The following is a 24,637-nucleotide window of genomic DNA, read 5'->3' on the forward strand; positions in this document are numbered from 1 at the left end:
CATGTCTACAGGACCAGCTTCAAAGACGTATACAACGAAAGGTTACAGAAAGCAACCGAATACATTAAAGTACGGACAGCGATCTAGTATAAAACATATTGGGGCAATGAAACAGCGCAAGGGGTAATAAAAAGGTAAACTCCATTCCGATGAACGGCGCGAGGTGGTTGTCTTCCGAGGACAGAATCCAAATTGCGAATTTTCCTCATCAAGACGGAATTATTATCATGAGAACAACAATGTAAGGCGAAAAACAAAACCGTTGCTTGTAACTTCTGCATCTACAATCTCTCTCCAAAAACATATCTCTCCATCATTCCAAAGTCTCATACTTAGATGAGCTGAGCAAGGGCGTAGAAGACAGCGGCGACACCGGCAACGGGCATGGCGACACCGTTGGCAATGGCAGCACCGGAGCTGGTGGCAGTGGAGGTAGAGGTGGAGGAGGACTCGGTGCCGGACTCACCAGTGGAGGTGGTGGGGTCGGGGTCGGTAGCGTCGCAAGTCCACTTACCCTTGACAATGTCGGTAGCCTCGTAGGCGGCCTTCAACTTGGGGCAAGAGAAGGTACCGTTGGTGGACTCCAAGAGGAAAGCACCGGCAACACGCTCAAGGGAACCGAACTCAACCTCGTAGAAGTTACCGGTGAAGTCAATGGCACCAGCAACGGTCTCAAGGTCGGGAAGATCGATGACCTGGAGGTCGTCGTTGCGGGTAATGGTGAAACCACCGGAGACGGTCTTCAGGATGGGCATGCTGATGTTGGAAAGCTTGGAGTTGTCGGTGAAGACAAGGTCACCAGTGGTGGTGAGAGCAGGGGCGGAGAAAGTGGCGAAATCAGTGCCCCAGAATCCGAGCTGACCGGTCAGGGTCTCCAGGGAGGGGATAGAGATGCTGCTGATGTTACGGAAAGTCATGGAGGTACCAGTGCCAAGGTTGGCAAGGTCAACCTCGAGGGTGTCGAGGTTACCGGCGAAGCTGATAAGACCAGTGGCGTTCTGGAGGTTGCTGATGTTGACAGTCTTGAGGCCAGTGTTGTCCTCAATCTGGAACTGACCAACGGTCTTCAGGGAGATACCGTCCAGGGTGGTCAAGGCGGTGTTCAAGATGTTAAGATCACCGACCTCGGTAACACCGGCAGCGAAGTCCAGAGAGTACAGAGCGGGGAGTGCCTGCCAGGCGATGCTGCCAATGCTGGTGAGCTCAGCGAAGCTCAGCTCGCTGAGGGTGGTGAGACCATCCAGGGTGAAGTTACCACCAATGGAGGTGAGGGAGGCACCAGTGATGCTGGTGAGGTTGGAGGCGTCAGTGCAAGTGAGGGTACCGGTGATCTTCTTGATGCTACCCAGGTCAAGGGACTGGGAGTAGGACTCGGAGATGGTCACATCACCGCTGACAGTGGTGCAGTCAGCGGAGAGGGTGTCGGCATCAGTCTGGCTGGAGATGGTGGTGTCACCGCAAGCTATCACAGATTATCAGCAGGTGCCTCGATTTTTCCTTAGCCATTTTTGCATCTCAATCGGGATTTGACTCACAGGTGGAGGCAAAAGCAGCCTGGGTCACCGCAAGGGCGGGGAGAATGTACTTGGTGAAGGACATTGTGGAGGAACTCTGTGAAAAAAACGCGACCGTGTTAGAGAGGTTGTGGTTCTTGTTTTGCGTTGTCACTCAGGGGAAGACAACTTTGGAGAATAAATGTCAACATACCAGAGGATGAAGAAATTAATAAAATAGAAGGGGTTAACGAGTGGAAGAAAGGCCTCAAACGAAAGAGAGGCGATTGGAGAAAGAGCTGCACAAGGAAAGAACGAATGGACGGGTTTGGGGGGAAGAAGAAGAATAAGAAGTTTGGGGGAAAAAGAGGAAAGGAGGCGTACGTCCGAAGTGGAGATTTGTTATGTACCGCACACATACATAAATACAATACCTCCCCCCTACATTAGTTATAGTACAACACAGTACCGCATCCGGCGCACAATCCTGCTTTTTCTAATGACCCGCCGTTTTAGTGCTGTTTCCGTACCACTTTGGCACCAATCAGCTATTCCTTCCACTGCAAAGCCCCCCTTTCTCCTGGTGGATCTTGTTTTTTTTTTCCCTACACGTGTATTTGAGTTCAATCCATGGCTATGAACAATGAGAATCAAGACTGGACTGGAAACAGAATTGAATTGAATTGAAATCAACTTGGAAGACTTGTATAGTAAGTTCCAAAAAAAAAAACAAAGCGAGATTTATAGTCACTAATAGTAGGCCATTGCTATATCCATGACATTTATGCTAAAGTGATGATGCTATCGCGAGTAGGTTCTGTTGATGATTCGTACATGTTGGACGTGCTTTAGTGCCAAAGTTGCCACTCTGCATTACTTTGTACATGAACAGTCAACTGGTTGTACGACCAATAATACCACGTCTGGCAAAAGCAAAATAGCCATACTAAAATTCAAAAGCAACTCTATATCCATGGAAATCAAAACCATCCGCTGATGATAGGTTGATTACCTAGTAGATGCAACTTCTATATGTCTCTTTTGCTTACTGCTTCGTATCAGTTCTTTCTCTCTTTCTCTTGTCTCTCTATATCAAAATTTGATGTCCTTCATACCCCCCAAATTTGACCTGGTATCATCCAATACCAATTTTATTTTACTCAGTCTAATTTACTATAATTCCCACCCCGATCTCTTAAAACAGTTTAGTGAAATGGCCCCATCCCATATCTATCAGAAAAGCAGTCGTCATCGCACCAAAAGCTCGCCAAACCCCCTGATCTACGACATGTTCCCCCCCCCCATATGTACTCAACTTGACTCACGAGTCAAGGTGACGAAAGTGATTCATGATCCATGACCCTTTTACGGATCAAGATTGTATTTTCCTGACCCCATCCGGACCTATCGTTCAATCATGAGATGGGTTTTGCGCGTGGATGGTCGATCTAAATTTGCAGGAATTCAAGCCTTGACAGACCCGCCACGTCCCCCCCCGTTATCGTCGATGGCCCCGGTATGTGATGGACTCTGATTGGCACGCTGGAATGATTCACCCTGGATTAACACTGCGTTCCGTAATTGTACAAATTTTTATTTTATTTTGTTTTATCTGCGGCATTCGTTTGTTTTATTTTTTCTATTTTTTTTTTCTATTTTTTCCCCTTTTATTCTCGTTTTCGCGAATCAAAAGGCCGGGCTCGACTTTTTATGATTGCGGAGATATTAACCAGCCGATAATAATCCCCTGAGCAACAAGCACAACCCCCTGCACCGAAGCTTTACTATGAATATGGAGTAATATAGATTGCGATCGTCCAACCTGTCTATCGGAAAGCAGATTTTTCTGACTCTTGACATTTCAAGATTCTGATTGACTTGACCCGGTTAATCATTCAAGACCTAGCAAACTGAAGGCTGTGTATATACCGTAAGGGATTGATCGGATCAATTGATGTTGGTATTCTCCAGTTGTTGAATTCGGAAATGAAAACCTCAATTTTTTGCCACTACATATTATTGACTGAGCTCAGATAGATCCGCACGGAGCTTCTGTAGCTGGAACACTTACGACGATCGCACGCCTAGAGCTTAATAGGCTCTCGGGATCGGTCTCTGTAAAGAAAAGTTGTTATGCTAAGGATTTCTTCAGGTCATTTGATATCAATATAGAAGTATCTATAGAACAACATTTAACTAGTTCCAAGACCCCGCCAAGTCAATTGTCCAAAAATAAACACTTGACATGATCCAATCCAGAAGAAAATAATCAAAATCAAAAGCCAAAAAAGCCCGTGGTAACATCGTGCATTTCAATATTACCGTCACGCAGCCGTCACAACGGTAAAGTACGTGTAAAAATTGTTTCAGATCGCTGGGACCACACCTTGGCCAACTTTCTCTCCTGGAAAAAAAAAAAGAGTCCATCAAACTCCACTTTGACAACCATTAAGTTGCCAACTCCACTTATCAGCATCGCTTGTCCAAACTTGGTTGTTCAGATATCGATTTGAAGAGTTTTTCTTCTATTCGTGTATAACAGTCCCCCCTGGCCGCGTTGTCCTGCAGTGCTAGTGGCAATCCCAACTTATTCCTTGTTTACCTCTCGATGTTTACACACGTTGGGCATACTCGCAACTTCCACAACGTACATCCTAATCAGTAATTAGTCCGGGGGGGAAACCAAAAAAAAGAAAAAAGAAAAAAGACTTTAAAATCAAAACCCGGCAACGCCACAAATCGGTGGATACCGCGCGGCCTTAAGGACTAGACTCCTCGAACTTGGATTGTATGGAGTAAAGTAAAGCTCTTGTTGAATACACAAGAAATTTGCGGTCGGCTATCGTGGCAATTGCTTCTGATTTCACATTCCATTCAGCCTGACAGGAGCTGTTTCTTTTTTTGTTCCTGGAATGCGTGGCACAGCCGGCAGTACGCGCAGCCAAACCCCGGCGAGAAATGTTAAGGAGAGGGGGAGGCTGGGGTTAACATTCTTCGGCCCATGAGATCGGAGTAGACCACAGGGCTTTCGAAGAATTGAGCATGTTCTTCTGGGGTTGGGCAAATTGAGAATGGAGACGTCTTTAACTCGGTTTTGGTTTAGAGTGATGAGAGTGACACCGTAACGGGGGCGATCCGAAGCTTGCTTGCTTCCTTTCTCTATCTGTCCTGTTATACGAAAATCCACGCCCGAAAGGACCCTTTTATCAACCTTGCTAGTACGGAGTCCGAAGTACTTATTTCCAAGTCAGCCTTCGGTCGCACCGAACAGGGATTGATAATCTTGTTTTGACCTTGGGAACACCACAATCCCATCAAGCATCTGCTTGGCCAGATTTCCAATTGTTGATACTGGTTGGAGGATCGGTTATGTCCAAGGTTGAAGGACTTGGAAGATTGGATTCTACAGTATTTTATTTTCTCCAATCCCCACTTCTACTATCTTCAGATAGATCAGATATTTTTTGGTTTCATTTTATCTTTTGCCGGAGTTTCTTCTAAGAAGCCCAAAGTACCGGGGATCCAACTTCCATTACGGAGTACGCTCTAGGGCTGACGCAAGCCCCTAAACCCCGTGACTCGGGACTCACTAAGAATACACATCAAAAGCCACCATACCAGTCATGCTAGTTTAATCAGTTGGCCTATTTACGGTTCGTAATAGGTGAAGGTTTTTCAAGTGCAATTGCCCAAAATAGTTATTTCAGTACCTGTTTCTTGGGCCTTTCTTTTATGTAACGAACCGTGGATCTACTTGAATCTCGCTTGTTCCTTGACTTTGTTCCTTGGAACAAGTGCGGAGCGGAGTAGGTTTGACCCAATTGTATGACTTTGCTACATACAATATTTTTTTTCTCAATAGCTACATGTATCCATGGATTTAAAAATACTTGTTCCCGCCAATCAGGGCAGGCTTATTTTGCTTCTTTATACTTACAAGGTTTGGGGGATTTCGAATAACGGTCGTCTGGACTGGCTGATCCCATTGGATAGCCCATTAGCTTTGCCGAACTACCAAACTTGGCGTATTTCACGATCCATTCCCCGAAGTCTCTGCGTGCATACTATTCCCTATATTGGATATAAAATGAATCATCACCTACATCCAACTTCTACTAAGCATCGAAGTGTACCAGGGCCCTACTAAGGGTAGTTTGGGACTTTGGATAATCGAAAAGGACATTATGGGCTTCTAGGAGATAAAACATTATGTCCCCCTTCACTCCTCAGGTGTTTGTGGTTTTTGTTTTTCGCTACATGATTTTCCTGATTTATAATTCACAAGTAGTACTGAGTACTAGGCACTCATCCTGAGTATATGGCAACCAACTTCCACCCAGGTGCCCTGATAACCTTAACATTCTTGTCCTCGCCCGTTCTGTGGAACTGTTCTCCAGTTTGACTGTTCTGGGGAATTACTCCACAGCTTTGAGCACTGAATAGTGCCCGGGTCAATATCCGAGACTATGGAAATATCTCTTTGCTACGATAGCCCGGTGCAAAGCGGGTTGAAAGCATTTATTACGCGGCTACCAGAGGCCGGTAGAATCTTGCTCGCGAGGGATTTTAATGAGACATCTTCTGACCAGCATTTATACGATGTTTTCCTGAGTCTTTTCACCGGACTTGTTGTACCTTTGATTCCTTCAAAGTCTTGGTGGGGACCGCAAATTCTCCGTACTAAGTTTAGGAAACTAGATTGATTCTGGGGTTGATGTTGAGACTGGGATTGGGATTGGGAACATTTGGGGCTCTTTTGCTTGGCACGCGGGAGCCTGGAATCCGGGGACCCTCACAGGCAACGAGCTCCTCCTGAATTGCACCTGGACATGCCCACACTTCCGAGTCTCCTGCAGAGAAATATACAATCTCCCACCTCACATGCAGTATTACCGACCGTGAAGATTAGACCAAACATGGCTCTCAGGCGTTCAGCCCGATTGGCTTCCATCCCAACTATCAAAGCTCCAGTGCAGAGCTCCCCACCCAAAATGACAAGGGTGCAGAACAACGGAATCATCAAGCCCCGCAAGATCTCTACAGCCAAAAAAGCAGCTCCAAAAGCAGCTCCCATAGCACCCGCCAAGTCAGGAAGCTCATACTGGTCCCCGGAACCGCCAGCTCCCGAGACCTCGACACAAAACCTAGCCGATGATCCTACCACCACCACTACTACTAATCCCCCCGCAAACAACAGACTTCACACACCACCCCCTCTCGACCGCCCAGTCGACCCCCACCGAACAAATGCAACTCTCCTCACACCCCACGGCTCCTCGGTCGCCGCCTACCCGCCTCGTGCAGAAGATGCCTCGCCCTCGAAGACGGGACTTCCCCGCCCAGCCGCTACAACGGGCACCCTACTCGACCAAGCGATTGCTCACCTGATCGCCACAGATCCGCGCCTGAAAACCGTAATTGAGCAGCACCCGTGCCCACTCTTTTCGCCAGAAGGCCTCGCAGAGAAGATCGACCCCTTCAACAGCTTGACGAGCAGTATTATTGGACAACAAGTCTCCGGCGCCGCGGCGAAGTCGATCCGAAATAAATTCCTGGCGCTGTTCGGCATGGAAAGTAAAGACGATGGCTCGCGCTCAAGTTTCCCTTTGCCGGAGGAAGTTGCAAAGTGTGATATCGCAACGCTGCGGACAGCGGGATTATCTCAACGCAAGGCTGAGTATATACAGGGGTTGGCGGAGAAGTTTGCGAGTGGGGAGCTAAGTGCGAGGATGTTGGCGAGGGCCAGTGATGAGGAACTTGTCGAGAAATTGATTGCTGTGCGTGGGTTGGGCAAGTGGTCTGTGGAGATGTTTGCGACTTTCGCGTTGAAGCGGACTGATGTCTTCTCAACTGGAGATCTGGGCGTGCAGTAAGTCTTTTCCATTTCGTTTTTGTTCTTGGTTGTCTATTTTGGGATATATCTGACCTGACATTCTGAAGGAGAGGTTGCGCAGCGTTTGTCGGTCGAGATGTGAGTAAATTAAAGGGCAAGGGCGGTGGTAAGTTCAAGTACATGGCCGAAAAAGATATGTTGGAGCTAGCTGCCAAGTTTTCTCCGTACAGGAGCCTCTTCATGTGGTACATGTGGCGAATTGAGAATGTCGATGTGGCTGTTCTGACCGGGTGAACAAGGTTGCCGTCTATTATCGAACTACTACCTACTAGTATCTAACGAATAGGGCCACTTTCCATAAAACATTTGAACATTGAAATATACCTCTATTCAATATGTTCGAAGAACATATCATATAACGAAACTAGACAGAAAAAAACATGCATCTTTGTATCTATTTATGCCCGCATAAATAAAGTCCACCCGTGGACCTTTTCGTCGCTTCTAGTAGTTGGGGATGCAGACGCCAGCGTTCCACTCAGTGGCACCGACACATTTCCAACCATCGCAGCAGGCATTTCCAGAGTTGCAAGCAACCTCGTAGTCTAAAACAAACTATCAGCCGAAGGATTCTCAGAACCCGGGTCTATGTTAAGATGAACTCACTACCAACGCAGGAACGCTTCTTGTCGGCGGTCTGGGAGGCAGAGGCAACGGCGGCCAGGGTAGCAATGAAGATGGTGATGAACTGCATTTTGTTGATTGGAGTTGATTGAACGGTAGATCGTTGGTTGGTTTGGTTGATTGAATGGATTGTGGATTGGAATTGATGGAGATGATTGTGTTGATGATACTGAATACATCGAGGATATCTTTCACTATTTATCCTTGAGCGAAGTCATAGGGAGACGATATCACCCACGGCTATTCCACTCTCTCTGTTTCCGTAAACGTATACACCTACTATGGTCAAATGCATAGATCGTCCGCACATTTGCCCCAGGGGGTATCTTCAGATGTTTAGTATACAACGGATGCCCTTTTTGGGTCAGTCATATCTTGGCTACGCAGAGTTAGTAAATAGATGACCGTCTTTACCGCTTACGGATGAAGTCTTAGTGGGTGGATCCTTGATGTCTTCCAAACGAAGCAGAAGATTCTGGGGGCGATTGGGGATGGGGGCCATACTCACTCCCACATTGCCTATGTAGGTCATGCCAAGATTGCAACAAGGTAGTAATCCAGGTACATAGTATTACTCTCATTAAATCTTGGTTTCTGATTGTACTTGAGTCTATTTGTCTTCCTGGGTTTGCCCCGAGTCTGCGATGCGAGTGAGATAAGGAGCGAAGTCCTATTGGGTAATGTTGACTCCAGGTTGCCCGACTATTTTGAGGACTGAGGCGAAATACAGAAACTCTGGGACAGGTATAAGTATTCTGCTCTTTGGATCAGTTATCCGTGCAATATTTGCATTGCAGGTGTTACCCGAGCCTGTTCAAATTAGTATAACCTCTGACGATTGGCACCTCGGGTGGGTGGAAGTAAGCAAAGACGCAGGTAGCTTCACTGGAATTCAGGACAACTTGGCTACTGGAGGAGTGTATCGGGCAAATCGGTATGAATTGCAGTGGATCCTGAGTATTAAAGGAGAACAAAGAAGATCGATTTGTACAATATCAGTACACACATAGGATTATCCAAGAACCACCATCTACGGCTGGTCCGTATCCATCGCAAAAAATTGAATGTCTATCAAACGAAAACAACCCCATCGTACTTATAATTTCACCGGCTTTTCGTCGTCAAACCGCAGGACAGGCACAAGTGATTGCTGGGTGCGTTTACTTGCGGACGACGAGGTTGTCGAGGTCCTCACGCTCCTTGTTCTCCTTCTCGATCTCGCGGATGATGGGGCTGAGGTACTCAACGTCCTAAATGGTTCAAACAGTCAGTATTTAGTTGATTGAGGTGGCTTCGTGGTGGTTCAGGGTCTTGGATTATATGTGACAAATCCTTGCAACGGGATTGGCCAATATGGGGTCGGATTGCGGGGACGGTGAAATTCGGATAAGGAGGACTCACCTCGTGGGGCTTGATCTGCTCGTTGGGGGGAAGGAGAGTGTGGGAAATGGAGCACTGCGATTGCGATGTTCATTAGCGTTTTGATAGTCGAAAGCCGGGGAAGGGGGCTTGAGTTGGAACGAACCTGGAATGCGCGGCGGATGCGGAAGACACGGTCGTAAGCCTCCTTGGAAGGCAAACGCTTGATGGCCTTCTGGACAGTCTCGCTCTCCTCGGGGATGAGGTCGTCGAACCTAGTAGGGACGGGTTAGCAACCGTGATGGAAGAAAAGTCTCCGCGAGCGATCTGCGGGTAACCGGGACGTCGGCCTTGCGATAGCACATCGTTGACACTACCCACGGCGATGAGACGTCGTCTGTCAGGCTGTTTATGATGCAGATTTCAAGGTCGTCCTCAGTCGCTCGGAGAGAAAAGGCATTGGCGTGGAGGGGGACGATAATTACTTCAGTCCGAGCTTCCTGTAGCCGGCGGCATCAGTGTACCAATTGGCCAAGGGGGTCATCCAGCGCTTGAGCCATGGGCGCTTGACAATGTAGCTGGCAATCGAGGGGGCGGACATCTTGAAAACCGGGTATCCAGAGGCTCTGGGGAATGAGGGAAGGTTGGAAAGGGCGGTCCGATTGAACACGAGATGACCCGATGGAGGTTGTGCAAAACGGAAGCTGGAGGCGCTAGCCTGGAAATGGTAATCCTTACACCTGAGGCAACAACAGGAGTCATGTGACTTATATGCATATATGCCTCAGGCCACCGCGGAGACAGGAATGCCAATCAGTGACTCCACCTCGCACCACCAATTCCCCCATGTCATGATCTCGGACCCTGTCTGTCTTTGACGCTCACCTCTCTTCACTTTCTCGCCTTTGGTTTTTGCAGGCGAGACAGAGCGATTCCCTGGGCTTTTGATCACTCCGGCAGCTTGCTTACCAAGAGGAAATTACAAACCCCACCCCGGCCGAGTCCGTGCTCCGACATCATAGGGTATCGCATTCAGAACCGTTCGGTAACCATCGGCTCCAGAAAACTCTCCTCATTCGATTTCTCCATCCTCAGTCTCATCATAAATCAACACCCCTGACCGCTCCGCTCACTTCATCTACGAGTTTCAACGGACTTTTGGGTTCCGGATCGAGCACCGATATGCTCGAGTCCGGGAGCCCTCGGTGATCAAGACGGATAGACAAGTGTGAGCGCCTGTCATTCATCTACGATGCGCCCCGATGATAAGAGCAGCTCCGGAGCTGCCAGCCCTCCATCCGAGCTGAAGCATACCTCCAATGTTGATAGCGCTGCCACTCCCTCCGCCCATGTGAACGTCACCGGTACATCGTCAACCTCCGAGCTCATCAAACGCTTAGAGATTTTATCCACCCGCGTCCCCAACTTCTGGGTTGCTCCTTTTTGTGGTGGTGCGGCAGGTGTGGCCTCTGGGATTGTGACCTGCCCCCTCGATGTGATCAAGACCAAGTTGCAGGCCCAGGGTGGCTTTGCCCGGCGGAACGGGCCTGCCATGGAAACTAAAAAACTGTATCGGGGCATGCTTGGTACCGGAAAGGTGATTATACGAGAAGATGGAATTCGTGGTCTTTACCAGGGACTTGGCCCTATGCTCATGGGATACCTTCCGACATGGGCGGTCTATTTAGCTGTTTATGACCGAACTCGTGAATATTTCTATGAACAAACAGGTCAGTCTTGATTCTTACTTCTATCATATATGCATCTCACTAATATTCCTCCGCTACAGATAACTGGTGGTTATCCCGCGGATATGCTTCGATAACCGCTGGTGCATGTTCGACGATCGTTACAAATCCCATCTGGGTCATCAAGACAAGGCTCATGTCACAGAGTCTCAAACAAAACCACGAAGGAGCACGAGCTCCATGGCAGTACTCGGGTACATGGGATGCTGCTCGCAAGATGTATCAAGTCGAAGGCATTCGGTCTTTCTATTCTGGCCTGACACCCGCCCTCTTAGGACTTACCCATGTGGCTATTCAGTTTCCTCTTTACGAGTATTTGAAGATGGGGTTTACTGGATATGGAATTGGAGAGCATCCCGATACAGGGAGCTCTCACTGGGTGGGTATTTCGCTCGCTACGTTTCTCAGCAAAGTCTGTGCAAGCACCATTACCTATCCCCACGAGGTTTTACGAACCCGACTGCAAACTCAGCAACGCATGGTCCCAGCCCCATCTCATGAAGAAATTGCCTTCCGCGGTGGACTAAAGCACCCTCACGATCGTGGTCGACCCCTGGCATCTTCCTCGGACGGGATGCCTCTCAGACCCCGTTACTCGGGAATGATCCGCACATGTCAGACCATCCTCAAGGAAGAAGGCTGGCGTGCGTTCTATTCCGGCATTGGCGTCAACCTTTTCCGAGCTGTTCCGGCTGCCATGACGACAATGCTCACCTACGAGTATCTCCGAATGGTTATCCACAACTTCCAACACGAGGGTGAAATGAAGCTAGCCTTGGCAAAAGAGACCGATGCGTCTAGCATGATTTGATGACAAAGACCTGTCAACGATAACTATAGAAAGGCATCCACCTCCCACACTTCATCCTTCAGCTTCCGTGCACATAAAAAGCGTGCTTTTTTTATCGCCACTCATCGCTTTCATCTCTTTCATCTTTGCGCGATTTGTATAGAAATGGAAGGCAGTCTATTGCCTCCAGCTAGTGGGCTCTTCAGCGAGTAGGCATTATGCCTTGCATTACCAAAATATCTTACCAGTCTCAGGACTCGGCATAGATGGCAGTGATTCTACCCAGAGACTTTGCATGTGAAGTCTTTTCGGCCTATTTCATGATCACATGCCCAGGGGTCTGATAATTTCGCCAGCGATCAAAATTTCCCTGATTTTGAAGCGTGTTCCCTCCAAATCCTTTTAACCAATTTCGCATGCTTTTTACATATCCCACCCATTTGTACATACTACCCAGATCTTTTTTCCTTTTCATGGAATTACTTTTGATTGCCGCTTGTCACTGGCTGAAAAATTGTTCAGCGCTCTGTAGATTTCCTTGCCTTTGTCTTTCTAAAAACATTGACAAAGGCTCAAATCTGGCCCCCTGTGACCGAAACAAGGACCTCGGGAGGAATTGGGAACTTTTTGAATAACCATTGGTCAGCCACATCGCGATTTACCAGCTTTCAATGAGTCTCGTCTGAGCAGCGATATAGTTTGAGGATCAGATGAGTTCTCAAGCCATAGAATGGTTTGTTTCTACCTATAGCCCAAATGCACGCTATCTATAAAGTACTAGTACTATTGTGGAAAACCATTGCTCCAAACGGTCGAAGCACAACCTCTGCCTCTTCAAAGGATGATTCTCCTTGGTTCGAGGCCAAAACTCCAAATTTATCAACCCGTTGTGTGAAAACTCTTTGCTCCACGTCGGAAAAGTTAAGAAGCACAACCGCCTTCTGGCCAGCTTGAGAAATCCGCTCATACCCAAGCACCAGCTCACCAGTTTCTTCTTCTGAAATGGCAGTATAGGATCCATAAACAAACAGATCGGCCATTTCTTTTCTCAATGCAATAATCTTCTTCCAGTATCCCATCACACTCTCTGGATCATCGAGTTGACTAGCGACATTCCACTCCACATAATCCTTGTTGACAACCATCCTTTGAAGGCTCAGACCCGGTTGTAAAGCCTGCATTATATGAACCATCCCACTGCATAGGAAGCCGCCCATGGTCACGCGCTTTCAGCTGCAACTCCCTGAGCACATCTCCCATCTAACCAACATCTCCTCCACGAGCCGCCAAAATCTTATTGTAGTAGTTTTCCCCCTCAACATCAATACACGCATCAGCCTTGTACTCCTTTCCCAGGTTCGCCATCCCAATTTCCTGTCCCGCAAGTAGAAATGGCGTTCCACCCAGCGTAGTCAGGTACGTCGCCAACATCTTTGCTGAAGCAGTTCGATGTTCAGAAGAGTCCGACGCATACCGAGTGAGCGAACGTCCGCTATCATGATTATCGAGATAAACAGTGTTCCAGCCGTCAAATTTGGGCATAGCATTCTGCCAAAGATTGGTTAAATGCCGAATCTTTCTCGGATGGAAATCGTTTTGTCCATATTTTCCCTCAACTCCGAAATCCATATCCACTATGTCACCCGTGAACAACATATTGAGCTCGTGTCGGTCTTTGGCAACGTATTCACGTACAGACTTTTCATCTTTGGTGAATCCCAGCTCGCCAACAGTCATAATATCATACTTGTCGAAGACCTCAGTCCTCATTTCACGGATATAATCGTGCATCTTTGGGCCCGAGGCAAAGAACTCTTCTCCGCTTTGGTAGGGTTCGTCGTTGATAACCCTTGCATCAGGTAGATCAGGGTGTTTGGACATCAAATTCATGCTGTCTATGCGGAAGCCATCCACGCCACGATCGAGCCAGAAAGGCATGTCATCATGTGCTGCTTTACGCATGCTCTCGTTCTCCCAGTTCAGGGCTGGCTGGCTAGGCAAAAACAGAGCGAGGTAGTATTGGCCTGTTTGCTCATCGAATTGCCAGGCGGATCCACCGAAGATGGCAGCCCAGTTGTTGGGTTCCTTTCCTTGACCTGAGGAGTCGTACTTAGGGTCACGCCAGATGTACCAGTCGCGCTTTGAGTTTGTTCTTGAGCTTCGGGACTCTTTGAACCAGGCGTGTTCGTCGCTTGTGTGGTTTACGACGAGGTCCATTAGCAGTCGCATTCCATTCGAGTGGAGTAGGTCGATCAGCTCTTGGACGTCTTCGACTGTGCCATATGGTGCATGAATGGACCGGTAGTCAGATACATCATATCCCATGTCTTTTTGGGGTGAAGCGTAGATGGGTGAGAGCCATATTGTGTTTACGCCCAGGGACTTGATATAAGGAACTTTGTTGATGATCCCGCGAATGTCGCCAAGGCCGTCGCCATTGCTGTCTAAGAAGCTTGCTGGGTAGACCTGATACACGATGGTTTCTTTCCACCAGGTTTTCGCCACTGTGTATGAATTCGAAGTCATTTTGGGAGGGCAAAAGGCAATTGCACAAGTATCAATTGATGAGGAGAAATACTAGTAGTTATGCGTATTTCTTGTGCTCTCTTGCCAATGCCAATGACAAGAGCTTTATATTCGTGAAATCAATGGATGTTTCTCCGATACATCCCCAGAACTCACCTGGTGTGCATCAGGATGCACTAAGCTCGGAGTAACCTGGGAGTAGTACATCCCGCTGCTGGGCAAGATCTACTCAACGATTGCGGGGTGGAGATAAGAATTTCCCCGAAACATTCCCGGTCAAGTGTCAGTGCGACAATGTTTGTCGCTTCAAACTCTTATTTCCTAAGGAACTTGAGAGCAGCTGTGGTCTCATGTCGGTGAAAGGTCGGACTCGGTAAGAACTAGTAATTCACCAAGTGCTCGAGCGCATGTTACATGAAGCTTTTAGAAAATGTTAGTCTATAGTTCAATGTTGCCAGTGCAAAGTATCAACCAGGGAATTGAGCCTAGTATTGATATGTGACTGGGGCGGACCAGGGGCATCAACATTTGAACGGAAAAGGACAGCATAATTTATAAAAAGTCTCCTTACAACAGTATTGGAGATTTGAGTCTCGAGATTGATATCTGTAGCACTTCGAATCCCCTTAATGTTCGGCTTGCCCGGTCAGTCACCTCGTGGTCTTCCCTTGAGGTGAACCTTGTGTGCAATGTTGAGTATGTACACATGTATTGATTAATGCCCACCACTCTATATTGATTCTAAATACACATAGTTTCATCTATGTAATCCATGGATGTGAAAAAGAGCAGGTAAGTAAGCACTAGGTCTGTGAAAAGTTGTGCTTTCTCCAATCTGGAGAACTCGACAAATATACGAGATCTAAATTCCAGTCCATCTATATGTTCATCCAAGAGTCTATTGTGCACGAGCTGCATTGCAGTCATCGGCCAATTGCACACACTCCAGAATCAAGTTCCAGAACGCCTCAAGATCGACGCCGCGGGGAATAGCCACACCGGCCCCCTTGACCGGGGCAGCGATGGAGCGTCCAAGCTGGCCTGTAATAGACACGTTTTCACCATGAAGTCCATCGGTGACAATTTGGACAGCGAATCTCTCCCCTCCTTTATCATCGAATTTGATCACCCGATCCGGATGTTTTTGAGCGAAAGTGGGGTTCAAGTTTGACAGAATCACTGCTACCGCCAAGGGGTCATGCAGCGGTGGTCCGGTGGACAAACCAAAGACCTTCTCATATGTCCCGGCAAAAAAGATGAGCAGAGCATGGAGAATCCGTCGGATAACGGTTGGCTCGTCAGATGGTTCCCTGGCACCATTGAGAATTCGGGTTTGGATATCTGACGACGCAAGGACTTGATGAGTCAAGTCCAAGCTCATAATAGCTGTCTTAGCTGCCAACGGAGGGTTACTAAAGATTGCCTCTGAGGATTCAGGGTCACACTGTGAGGTCATTTGGATTAGCCCGTGTTCTCATGAGCGGGAAAGTGATTGACGAACATAGAGATTAAATTCTGCCCAAGGCGTCACATTTCCAATGCGTGATTTTTCACCTGGTAATTTGCTCATAGGAGCATCTGTGAACCCATTGCCAATAGCACCGCCCATGATACTAAGGCCGGCGATATGGTCCACAACCTCGGGAAACGTTGCGAACAAGAGGGCGACATTTGTCAATGTGCCAGTAGCCACTACCCATGGAGTACCTTTGGGTTGAGCCAGGAGCGCATTTCGCATAGCAAGGATCGGGTTCTGATCCGTAATAGGTGCCACAGATGCCTTTGGAAGAAGGTCTGTTCCATCGAGGCCCGATTCACCTATTCAAACATGTTAGCATAGGGGAAGCATATTGGGATCCTCAATTTTGCCTCACCATGAATATCAGGAGCATGGAGAGCAGGTCGTGAAAAGGGCTTTGCACTTCCTGGGTAAACGGGGACTTCTGGGCGGCCGATAGCTTCCAGGACGCTTCCGGCATTTGCCGTGGTCTTTGCTAGAGAAGCATTGCCATGTATGGTTGTGATTCCAAGCAGATTCAATGCGGGATGTAAAGCAGCAATTAGAATTGCAAACGCATCCTAGTTATTCGGCGTTAATACCTATTTAGGTGTCCATAACAACGCCGACAAGACTTACATCGTGGCCTGATAAGAGTCAGTTACATAAAGTTCCAAAGTTTTGAGGATTTTCAACATACCAGGATCACAGTCAAGCCACAGTGGAGTCCGGGTCTCAAATTCTTCGAATGCCATTGTTTCAAGTCTTCAGGAGGAGAGTTGATGATGAGTCAAAAGGGGACCTACAATGGAGTCGGGGTAACAACACTTTACTTATCTCCCCGCATCTTGATAAGCTCCTTATCTCCGCAGCCCTAAGCCCTACCTTCCTGATATAGAACACCCATGTCATGAACTTCGCGGTGAACGCGACAAACTGTTGTTCGCTTTCATCCAAAAGGGGTTGAACTCCTGGATTTCCTGTGATCTTCCACCAACATAACTTCAGAGAGATCTTGTGTATCTGCGATGCCATGACCGACCCTCTTCGCCCCGGTTTGCAACCGGTCTCCCACCTTAAGGCTGGACCGACAACTTCCAGCTCCAGATCCACCGCATTGCCTTCCCCGATTCAACCACCTATTACACGCCCCTCTTCTCGACTGAGAACCCAGAGAGCCTCTCATCGGGAGGAAGTGCTGGATGCTGGAAGTGATAAAGCCACTCTTGCCTTAATACGACGCGTGCTTTGTCCCCAGACAAGTAGTAACCATGGCGCCTCCTCTCCACAGCCTCCGGAAGAGCTGTTACCTCCCCTTACGAGCTCCAATGACGTTGATCGTCAGCTTTACGCGATTCTTGCTATTATAATGAAGGAGTTTGTCTACTCGTGGTACTCGAAGATCACCCCAGATCAGACATTCGTGAATGAGGTGCTACACGTCATTGCACATTGCACCCGTGCTTTGGAACAAAGGATCAGGAAGATTGATGCTGCACAATTGATCCTGGATGAGATTCCAGCACTGGTGGAAGCACATATACTTTGTAAGACCCGACTTGTCTCAGTCCTGCTCGATCCAATATCTGACTTCAATGGCAACTTTTCATAGCTCACAGATTGGCCAAACAACAGTCGCATCTATCTGGATTGCCAACGTCGCATAAGGCACTCTATCATGAGATGAACCCTCATCCTGGACTGTCTCCTGTTCCAGATTATGCAGATCCCGATACAATCACTGCGCAGTCTGAGAATGAGGCCGTGTATCGACAATTACTCGTTCATGGCACTTTGGCAATTTTGTTGCCCACGGAAGACCTGGGGAATGACACTGTTCGCGTACTTGTCGGCGACGTTCTGGCAGATTTGATCCTGGGCAAAGCAGTTGGAGACAGAATATGTGAAGCACGGTTCCTCTATGAAGTCGTCACTAAGCTCACCGAGATAATGAGACATCGTAAAAGTCCAGAGAATCCAGGCACGAGCGCTGCTCCTGCTAATCGATTAGAGAAGTTTGGTCTCCTATCGACCAACGAGGAGTCTGCCAGGCCGCAAACAGCCAGCCAATCGCTAGCCGCGGTCTGGGTATGGAACGTTCTCCAAAGCCTCTATCTTGGTTACGTTGCCTTGCGTTTCATTGCGACGGGTCTCTTCCGCGTCGCATCGAATCCAGGGCCGGGATCCTCGCACGGAGCCGGTGTTTCATTTCCCGCTGCAACGCCAGAGTCTTCCAAAGACGGCTTCGAGTCCCCGTTGTCAGACAAGACTACCAATAAGCGCCCTATTCTAGACTATAGAGTGGCCTCGATGGCCTCACAGTTACTTGGGATGTCCCAAAGAATGCCGTGGCTTTCCGGCTTCCTTGCCCTTATCCAACACCTGATCCTGGCGGGGCCAGGTCGGATTGGTGACACGGACGGGGTCTTTGACAGGTGAGTCTATTTCCATCCCGGAGTATTTCCTTGTCTTCTTTTTTTCTTCCTTTGCTTTTCTTGTTTTCACCCCTCCGGGCTCGGGCCTCCCAAAACTGCATGAACTCTCGACTGTGGAGCTACCACGATCTCCGAACCACGATCTACGGTCAAGTGTCACTCGTGCGAGTCATGGTGGGACGAGGAAGCGTCCTGCTCGCATATCGTTTCAGTCACTTGATCATGTAAGAAAGATTTGTCAAATTACAAAACGGGGCTGGTAATATACCGAAACCCTTACTGGCTGGTACGGGACAATACCGGTCTTGCTGACGGAGCGCTTCTGGGCTCTGATTGGCTGGTGCCGAGTTTGGTCCGAGCATACGATTTGCGTGCAGGGTTCCTTTTCTGGGCCTTTTCCTCTTCCCATATTCGCATATCCACTCTGCGTCTCATTTTCTTGTCGTGATAGCGCCGGGGGCCCGGCCCTTTCCGTGCCGCTTCTTCCTTGTTCATTGGATCTCGAACCACACTTCTGCTGCCGAAATCTGCGCTGTTCTCTTTGAAAGTTGCGATCTGCAAAAGAGAAACAACAATCGATCAAACAGGAAAATGCACGACAAAGAAAAGCAGAAAAAAAGAAAGAATACAAAGAAACTTTCCGGCTGCCGAAGGACGTTCGAAACTTTACTTCGGCCGGACGGGGCAAATCGTATGCACGAAGCAGAAATCGCCTGATGCCGATCCCTCCATCGGTGGGCGATGGATGACCATGCCCCTTTGAGAGCCTGCATGAAAAAAAAGACTTCGCCGAGGCTAGTGAATTTGTTTCCCTGGGTCCAATCAGCGAAATTCCTGGTAGCGAGATTTCGAATTCGCATGTTGACTGAGGCAGCTGCATGAAGCCCGCAGGTTGGTGCCAGGGCCAGGCACGCTACCGGGATCTTACCCGCTGAAAGAGAGAGAGAGGGGAAAGGGAGCTTGGCAAAAAGGCACAGAAAAAAAGGAAAAAGGCAGGATGAGGCAGGGCCCGCATTTCGCCTTGTTTCTTTACCTTTTTCATCTTACTTGCTGGTCACCTTGAGGTTTACAGGATTGACATCCCTGTTACACTCCAAATAACTGGCCCAAGCTCCCAGCTCACATCCACTAAGCCGATCATGCTCCGCCCACTTAACCCCACTCTGCAATTATTCAAATTGGGGGTCAAGCGGAAGCTCTTCTGGCGGTGGGACTCTTGAAAAACAAAACAAAGAAAACAGAAAGAAAAAAAAAAAAAAAAGCCCACGGCTTAACGTCCCCGCCAGACTAGCTCCACAGTCGAGAGAGCACCAAAGCGGAAAAAAGAGGGATTTTCCGCTCCAAGTTTGCTTTTTGTCTTTTCTTCGGTTCATCCGATGTCATAATTCAATTATTTGAGATCTTTGGCTGACTCCACCCCGTCTAGATTCCTCCGGGAAACCATTGAGGAGTATGTCCTGCCCCCCACTTTGTTGCCCAACCTTCTTCTCGCAACGAGGACCACTCTATTCCCAGCCAATACCCGTCCAGTACCTATAGCAGCGGTCGCTGCGAGTAACACTGCTGCCCCGGCCTCGACTCCACAAGTGTCCGTGCCCACCCTAACGCCTAGTGGGAAAGGACTCATCACGGTTCCGGCTTTCCAAACACCCATTGCGGAAGGAGGCAAGGTTATGCCTGCTACAATTGCTGGTAGCGAGATAGTTGGTAAAAGTAGTGCCGGCATTAGCAGCAGCAATCATGTTACTAGCGGGAACAACAATGTTAGCGGTGGCGTCAATGATCAGCTGCCCGCAGTATCAGAGCCAGTACCAGAGACAGCGGTATTATCGGGAGCAACTATATCCCAATTGACGACAGATGCGATCAAGAACTCAACAGACTCTCCCACCGGATCGGAGAAAAAACTTTCACTTGCTGATACGGAGATCGCCGCTATCAAGCGGCGATGTGCAGCTAGTCTACTGGGTCTCATTCCGCGCAATGTCGCACAAACCTACTTTGGCGGTCCGCCTCCCTCTAGACGTGATCGTACCTGCAGCACCACCACTGGGAGTTTGTCCTCCCTCACCACCACCACGACCTCCTCCCCGTGCTCTCCGTCCCCACCCGCATCAACCGGTGAGTCTGGTGGAGATCAGAGTACCCGATCGTCATCTCAGGGAAAGAAGCGGTCGCCACCAAGTCCAAGTCCAATTTCAATCTCAGTCCCACGCGACCCCTCGGCGTCTACCCTGTCAGGGCCAAGATGTGGCGACTCCATTGCCGCTGGGGAATCGCGCACAGACACGGATGACGAGGCCGGGGTGACTTCGGACGAATTGTTTCTTTTGGAGTCGATCGAGACTGATCTACTGGATCCTTTCTCGGATGAGTACTGTAACAAGCATCTCGTATATTCTATTATCGAGACTGTCTTGGCTAGAATTCTGCCTGAATTGGCTGAACGCAGTGTTGCCGATCTGATGGAGGATCGCGGTATTGTCCCTCTGCCTGCTGCAGGCATTTAGGGCGCACATATTTAGGGATCGCACTTTTGATTCCTCCTTGACAACATAACTTTTCTTTTCTGGCTACATACTTTAATGAGATATGTTTTGTACCTTGGGAAGCTACGGTACATGTACAAGTGTTTTTTCTCAGAATGCTTTTAGGTTTTAATCACGCGTAGAGTAAGTAGATTAACTTGAACGTAGATAAACATTTCAGGGGAAAAGTGGGAGTGGGGGTATAATATAATGTGTCAGGATCTTTCGAGTACAAAGGCCAGGAGAGTACTCTATACTCAAGCTAGCTCATGTACCCAAGAAGAAAAAAGGCGACAAAGCATAGAAATAAAGAGGAGAAAATCAAGGACGGGGGATTAATTTGACAATGACCGGCTGAGATCGTGTATAAGAGATCCAGCGTTCTTTCCGCGCGAGCGGGCTCAGTTTAGAAAAAAAAAATAGAAGAACAAAGATCAAAGAGAAGATAATACCGAAGAAATCAGGATCAAAAATAAGAAGAAGAAAGATTAAAGAGAGTCAAGAAAGAAAAATAAACATTATAAACCAGTGCAAGTGCACCAGAATATAAAGGGGAAGAAGAAACGAAAAGTATGAAGTAAAAAAGGGCGTAGAAACGAAGGAAAGAAGAAAAATAATAGAAACAAAATCAGGGAAAGGGTATGGGGTATGGGAGAAAGACAAAACAACACACAAAGGAAAGAAAGAAACCGAACAATAAGAATAAAACAACAGATCGAAACTCCACAAGATGGCCCAAATCTCCAAGGTCACGGTCTCCAAGACCCTCCTTCCATGTAATTTACCATTCACCATAGAACCGAGCCGAACCAAATCAAAATAAATCCATGTGCCATATCCCATGTACCATGAAACAGAACGAGAGCGAGTCAGCACTCTCGTCTTTTCCCGAGCGTTATATGCGTGTGCCGTGTGCGTGTTCCGTGTGCGTCTGTGTGCCGTGTACCAGCGCCAAATCCAAACCCCGTTCAAAGCAAGTTTTGAGGTCGCCCTCAGGTTTGTGTATGATCCTGGATCTTTTGGGGGGGTATTCCAGTGTTTGCCGAGTTCCAGATTCCGGCGTGGAATTGGAGTACAGTATAATAGATAGAGAGAAATGAAAGAAGAAGAAAGAAGAAAGGAGCATGAACAAAAGCAAGAGGAGCATGAAGCGTGGCCCCCAAAAAAAGACAAGAAGAACAAAAAAACAATACAGAGAAGCCGCCCGAAAAAAGGAATCCGATCAATAAGGGGGAATCATAGAATAGTGCAATGAGAAATGAGAGTAAGAGCAGTTGGGAAAGAGGAAAGCAAATGCGATGCGAAGGCGCGAGAAAGTCCAAGAGAGGAGAAGAATCGAAAAATGCAAAGCGGATACAAAATGAGGAGCGTTCGCAAGAAGAAACGGAAACAGCAGACTTGCTTGTCCGCTTCAACCAAGATTATGAATGCTCCGCTTCTTGCTCACACGAGGCCCATCATCATGCTCATCGATGCGAGGCAGTCCACCTGGAAAAGCATAGCCCTGACTCTTGGCCAGATCAAGCCTCTCCATCAGTTTTCCGATAGTCACATATTCCTGCGCCGCAAGACCAGCCGGTTGATGCTGGAAGTAGTTCATGACCAGCTCCAGCGCATGTCTCGCTTCATCCTGTGTCGGGGACCCGGGCGCACTGATGGGGGATACGGTGGCTGATTTGGAGACCACGGGCGGCGGCTGCATGGACTTTGTGGTGATCTCGGGGTTACTGCGGTTGCGCTTGATGAGTTTCCTTGGATCGGATCCCTTGATATGGGCGTGGGCATCTTCGTCGTCGAATTCCAGCGGGGATTCGAGGATGGCGACCGGTCCGGCTTTGCGCGGGTCTATCTTGCTGCTTTCGCGGTCGATCGAGTGGTCTGCTGTTATCAGGGTTGGGTCGATCGGGAGAGGGAAGGTTGAGCTGCGGGGTCGGCTGTTGTTGCCGTTGGTGTTGGTGTTGCTGCCCGAGTATGGGAGGCGAGATTGGCTGGTTGGTGTGAAGGGACTATCGGAGACCAGGGTTGAGCTGGGGCTGATCATTCCGGTGGAGTTGGTGTCCAGTGAAGTGGTGCTTTTCGAATGGGCATGTAGATAGCCACCGGACAGTTCGGGGACTGTGTCATATTCCCTCTTAATCCGGTCTGGACTCTGGCCAGGGGAAATGGGTGAACCCAGGACATTTGTAGGAGAAATTGGAGAGTGACTATGAGGGCTGTGGATGGCAGATCCGTTGGAAGAGAAATTGGTGTTGATGCGAGTAGGGCTGTTGGACCCGCTTCGTCGGGCATCAAGGGAGCCCTTTCGTGACGCAGCACCCAAAAGATTGTTCTTCTGCTTAAACTTCTCCAGCCATGCAGTAGTGAGCACCTTATCTTTACCCTCGGGGCCACAGGTAGTACTGGCAAAAAACAAGGCTTTCTCCCGGATGATCTCATCGTTAATTGGGTAACCCCCGCGTTGGTAGTTTCTCACCCAGTTTGATAGGGCCTTTTCAATGTCAGGAACCCGACCCTTGGCCCTTTTGATAGGCGATCGACTTCCATCGTCAGGGTTCAGATATCTTTCTTTTTGTCGCAAGACTTTGGAAACGGTACTATTTAAAAAAAACATTCACGTTAGGATTTAAATCACGAAAATGGGTTGATTTTGCAAGAAAAAGTGCTCCAATGTGTGTAGTATGTACCTTCTTTCGACCCCAAATAAAGCTGTGACGAAATGTCAGCCAAATAGCCCCCACCGTATAATCTTTGAATATAAAAAATAAGCTTACCTCCAATATCAGTCTGCTTTGCAGTCTTGTGTTCTTCGTGGTATAAACACATTTGCCGACGATCATCATCGGTCAATGTTCTTCGCGGAGTAGCTCCTCCTGTAGAAGATTTTCGAATTGGTGTGGGCGCAGAAGGGGAAACTGAAATCGGTGCTGGAGGTGGAGGAATTCCATCATGGAAAGGTGAATGGTGTGTTAACATGCTGGGCCAAGCATGCGCAGGCATCGGAAGTGGCATCGAGGTGTACGGTGGCGGCAAGTTCATGCCGTAACCATCCACGGACATAATGGGTGAAGGGCCATACTCAAACCCATTAAATTCAGGCATGGGTGGAGAATGTTGAGGCGAAGTGAAAGTTCCCAAATCTACCCAAGGTGAATGTGAGAATTCCCCTTCTGGTGCATGGGACTCCGTCTCCATGACGGGCGAGTTCTCCATGGACATTGGATTCAATGTCTGTGGGATACCTTGTTTTAAGGAATTTCCTTCGAAATGGCTGTAGATAGGGCTTTATTTTCCCCAGCACAATCAAAGGAACCTTAGAACCAAAAAAAAAAGAGAAAAAGAAAAGAATAAAGTGCCCCCGGTAATATGGGAACAATGTGACTAGAGGTGAGACAATGAGAGATAATGCATGTTCCACATACAACAACCCACAAAGTGACACGCCAGAACCCCGGTATAAAGTCGAGGACAAGGTGAACCCCAAATGTTTCCCCTTTCCAATAGACAAGATGGCAATGATGGAATTGCCGCGCGAGAAAGGGATCTCTTTAGAAGCAAGCTAGTCGCCTAATAAAGAGAAAGGGCGCGAAAAGAAAGATTATACATGCGGCAAGAGGGGGGAGGAAGATGCAACATGCGGGTAAGGCAATGGACGGAGTTAAAAGAAAACCAGTACTCAGACGATCCAAAATCGCGTGGATTAAAGACAGACCGTGAATCTCGATTCCAACTGGCAGAAGGGCACA

General features: G+C 48.3%; 10 protein-coding genes across 10 annotated transcripts; 3 read left to right on the forward strand and 7 right to left on the reverse strand.

Moving 5' to 3' along the window:
* Positions 1-332: 332 nt before the first annotated feature.
* On the reverse strand, positions 333-1,599 carry ecm33 (GPI-anchored protein Ecm33; the record flags this gene model as incomplete). Its single annotated transcript, XM_057161338.1, has 2 exons — positions 333-1,462; positions 1,536-1,599. 2 exons carry the CDS (start codon positions 1,597-1,599, stop codon positions 333-335), a joined length of 1,194 nt encoding a protein of 397 aa, XP_057024623.1.
* Positions 1,600-6,409: 4,810 nt separating this feature from the next.
* On the forward strand, positions 6,410-7,620 carry alkA (DNA-3-methyladenine glycosylase II; the record flags this gene model as incomplete). The annotated part of the gene is made up of 2 exons (XM_057161339.1): positions 6,410-7,362; positions 7,434-7,620. The coding sequence occupies 2 exons, from the start codon at positions 6,410-6,412 to the stop codon at positions 7,618-7,620; spliced, it is 1,140 nt and encodes a 379-aa protein (XP_057024624.1).
* Positions 7,621-7,830: 210 nt separating this feature from the next.
* Positions 7,831-8,080, reverse strand: N7466_001942 (uncharacterized protein; the record flags this gene model as incomplete). Its single annotated transcript, XM_057161340.1, has 2 exons — positions 7,831-7,931; positions 7,993-8,080. The coding sequence occupies 2 exons, from the start codon at positions 8,078-8,080 to the stop codon at positions 7,831-7,833; spliced, it is 189 nt and encodes a 62-aa protein (XP_057024625.1).
* Positions 8,081-9,170: 1,090 nt separating this feature from the next.
* Positions 9,171-9,970, reverse strand: N7466_001943 (ubiquinol--cytochrome-c reductase subunit 7; the record flags this gene model as incomplete). The annotated part of the gene is made up of 4 exons (XM_057161341.1): positions 9,171-9,260; positions 9,412-9,465; positions 9,536-9,644; positions 9,855-9,970. The coding sequence occupies 4 exons, from the start codon at positions 9,968-9,970 to the stop codon at positions 9,171-9,173; spliced, it is 369 nt and encodes a 122-aa protein (XP_057024626.1).
* Positions 9,971-10,621: 651 nt separating this feature from the next.
* Positions 10,622-11,928, forward strand: N7466_001944 (uncharacterized protein; the record flags this gene model as incomplete). The annotated part of the gene is made up of 2 exons (XM_057161342.1): positions 10,622-11,099; positions 11,159-11,928. 2 exons carry the CDS (start codon positions 10,622-10,624, stop codon positions 11,926-11,928), a joined length of 1,248 nt encoding a protein of 415 aa, XP_057024627.1.
* A 746-nt stretch (positions 11,929-12,674) lies between these two features.
* N7466_001945 (putative alpha-glucosidase (maltase)) lies at positions 12,675-13,052 on the reverse strand (the record flags this gene model as incomplete). The annotated part of the gene is made up of 1 exon (XM_057161343.1): positions 12,675-13,052. One exon carries the CDS (start codon positions 13,050-13,052, stop codon positions 12,675-12,677), a length of 378 nt encoding a protein of 125 aa, XP_057024628.1.
* Positions 13,053-13,167: 115 nt separating this feature from the next.
* Positions 13,168-14,433, reverse strand: N7466_001946 (alpha-glucosidase; the record flags this gene model as incomplete). Its single annotated transcript, XM_057161344.1, has 1 exon — positions 13,168-14,433. The coding sequence occupies one exon, from the start codon at positions 14,431-14,433 to the stop codon at positions 13,168-13,170; it is 1,266 nt and encodes a 421-aa protein (XP_057024629.1).
* Positions 14,434-15,331: 898 nt separating this feature from the next.
* On the reverse strand, positions 15,332-16,686 carry N7466_001947 (uridine-cytidine N-ribohydrolase; the record flags this gene model as incomplete). The annotated part of the gene is made up of 5 exons (XM_057161345.1): positions 15,332-15,877; positions 15,935-16,251; positions 16,308-16,512; positions 16,571-16,578; positions 16,632-16,686. The coding sequence occupies 5 exons, from the start codon at positions 16,684-16,686 to the stop codon at positions 15,332-15,334; spliced, it is 1,131 nt and encodes a 376-aa protein (XP_057024630.1).
* A 278-nt stretch (positions 16,687-16,964) lies between these two features.
* On the forward strand, positions 16,965-20,876 carry N7466_001948 (PXA domain-containing protein; the record flags this gene model as incomplete). The annotated part of the gene is made up of 3 exons (XM_057161346.1): positions 16,965-17,478; positions 17,544-18,366; positions 19,793-20,876. The coding sequence occupies 3 exons, from the start codon at positions 16,965-16,967 to the stop codon at positions 20,874-20,876; spliced, it is 2,421 nt and encodes an 806-aa protein (XP_057024631.1).
* Positions 20,877-22,305: 1,429 nt separating this feature from the next.
* On the reverse strand, positions 22,306-24,110 carry N7466_001949 (DNA-binding domain-containing protein; the record flags this gene model as incomplete). The annotated part of the gene is made up of 3 exons (XM_057161347.1): positions 22,306-23,488; positions 23,579-23,600; positions 23,666-24,110. The coding sequence occupies 3 exons, from the start codon at positions 24,108-24,110 to the stop codon at positions 22,306-22,308; spliced, it is 1,650 nt and encodes a 549-aa protein (XP_057024632.1).
* Positions 24,111-24,637: the final 527 nt, after the last annotated feature.

Source organism: Penicillium verhagenii (assembly GCF_028828195.1).
Source record: "Penicillium verhagenii strain IBT 33310 chromosome Unknown utg000003l_segment0_segment0, whole genome shotgun sequence".
Taxonomy (NCBI): domain Eukaryota; kingdom Fungi; phylum Ascomycota; class Eurotiomycetes; order Eurotiales; family Aspergillaceae; genus Penicillium; species Penicillium verhagenii.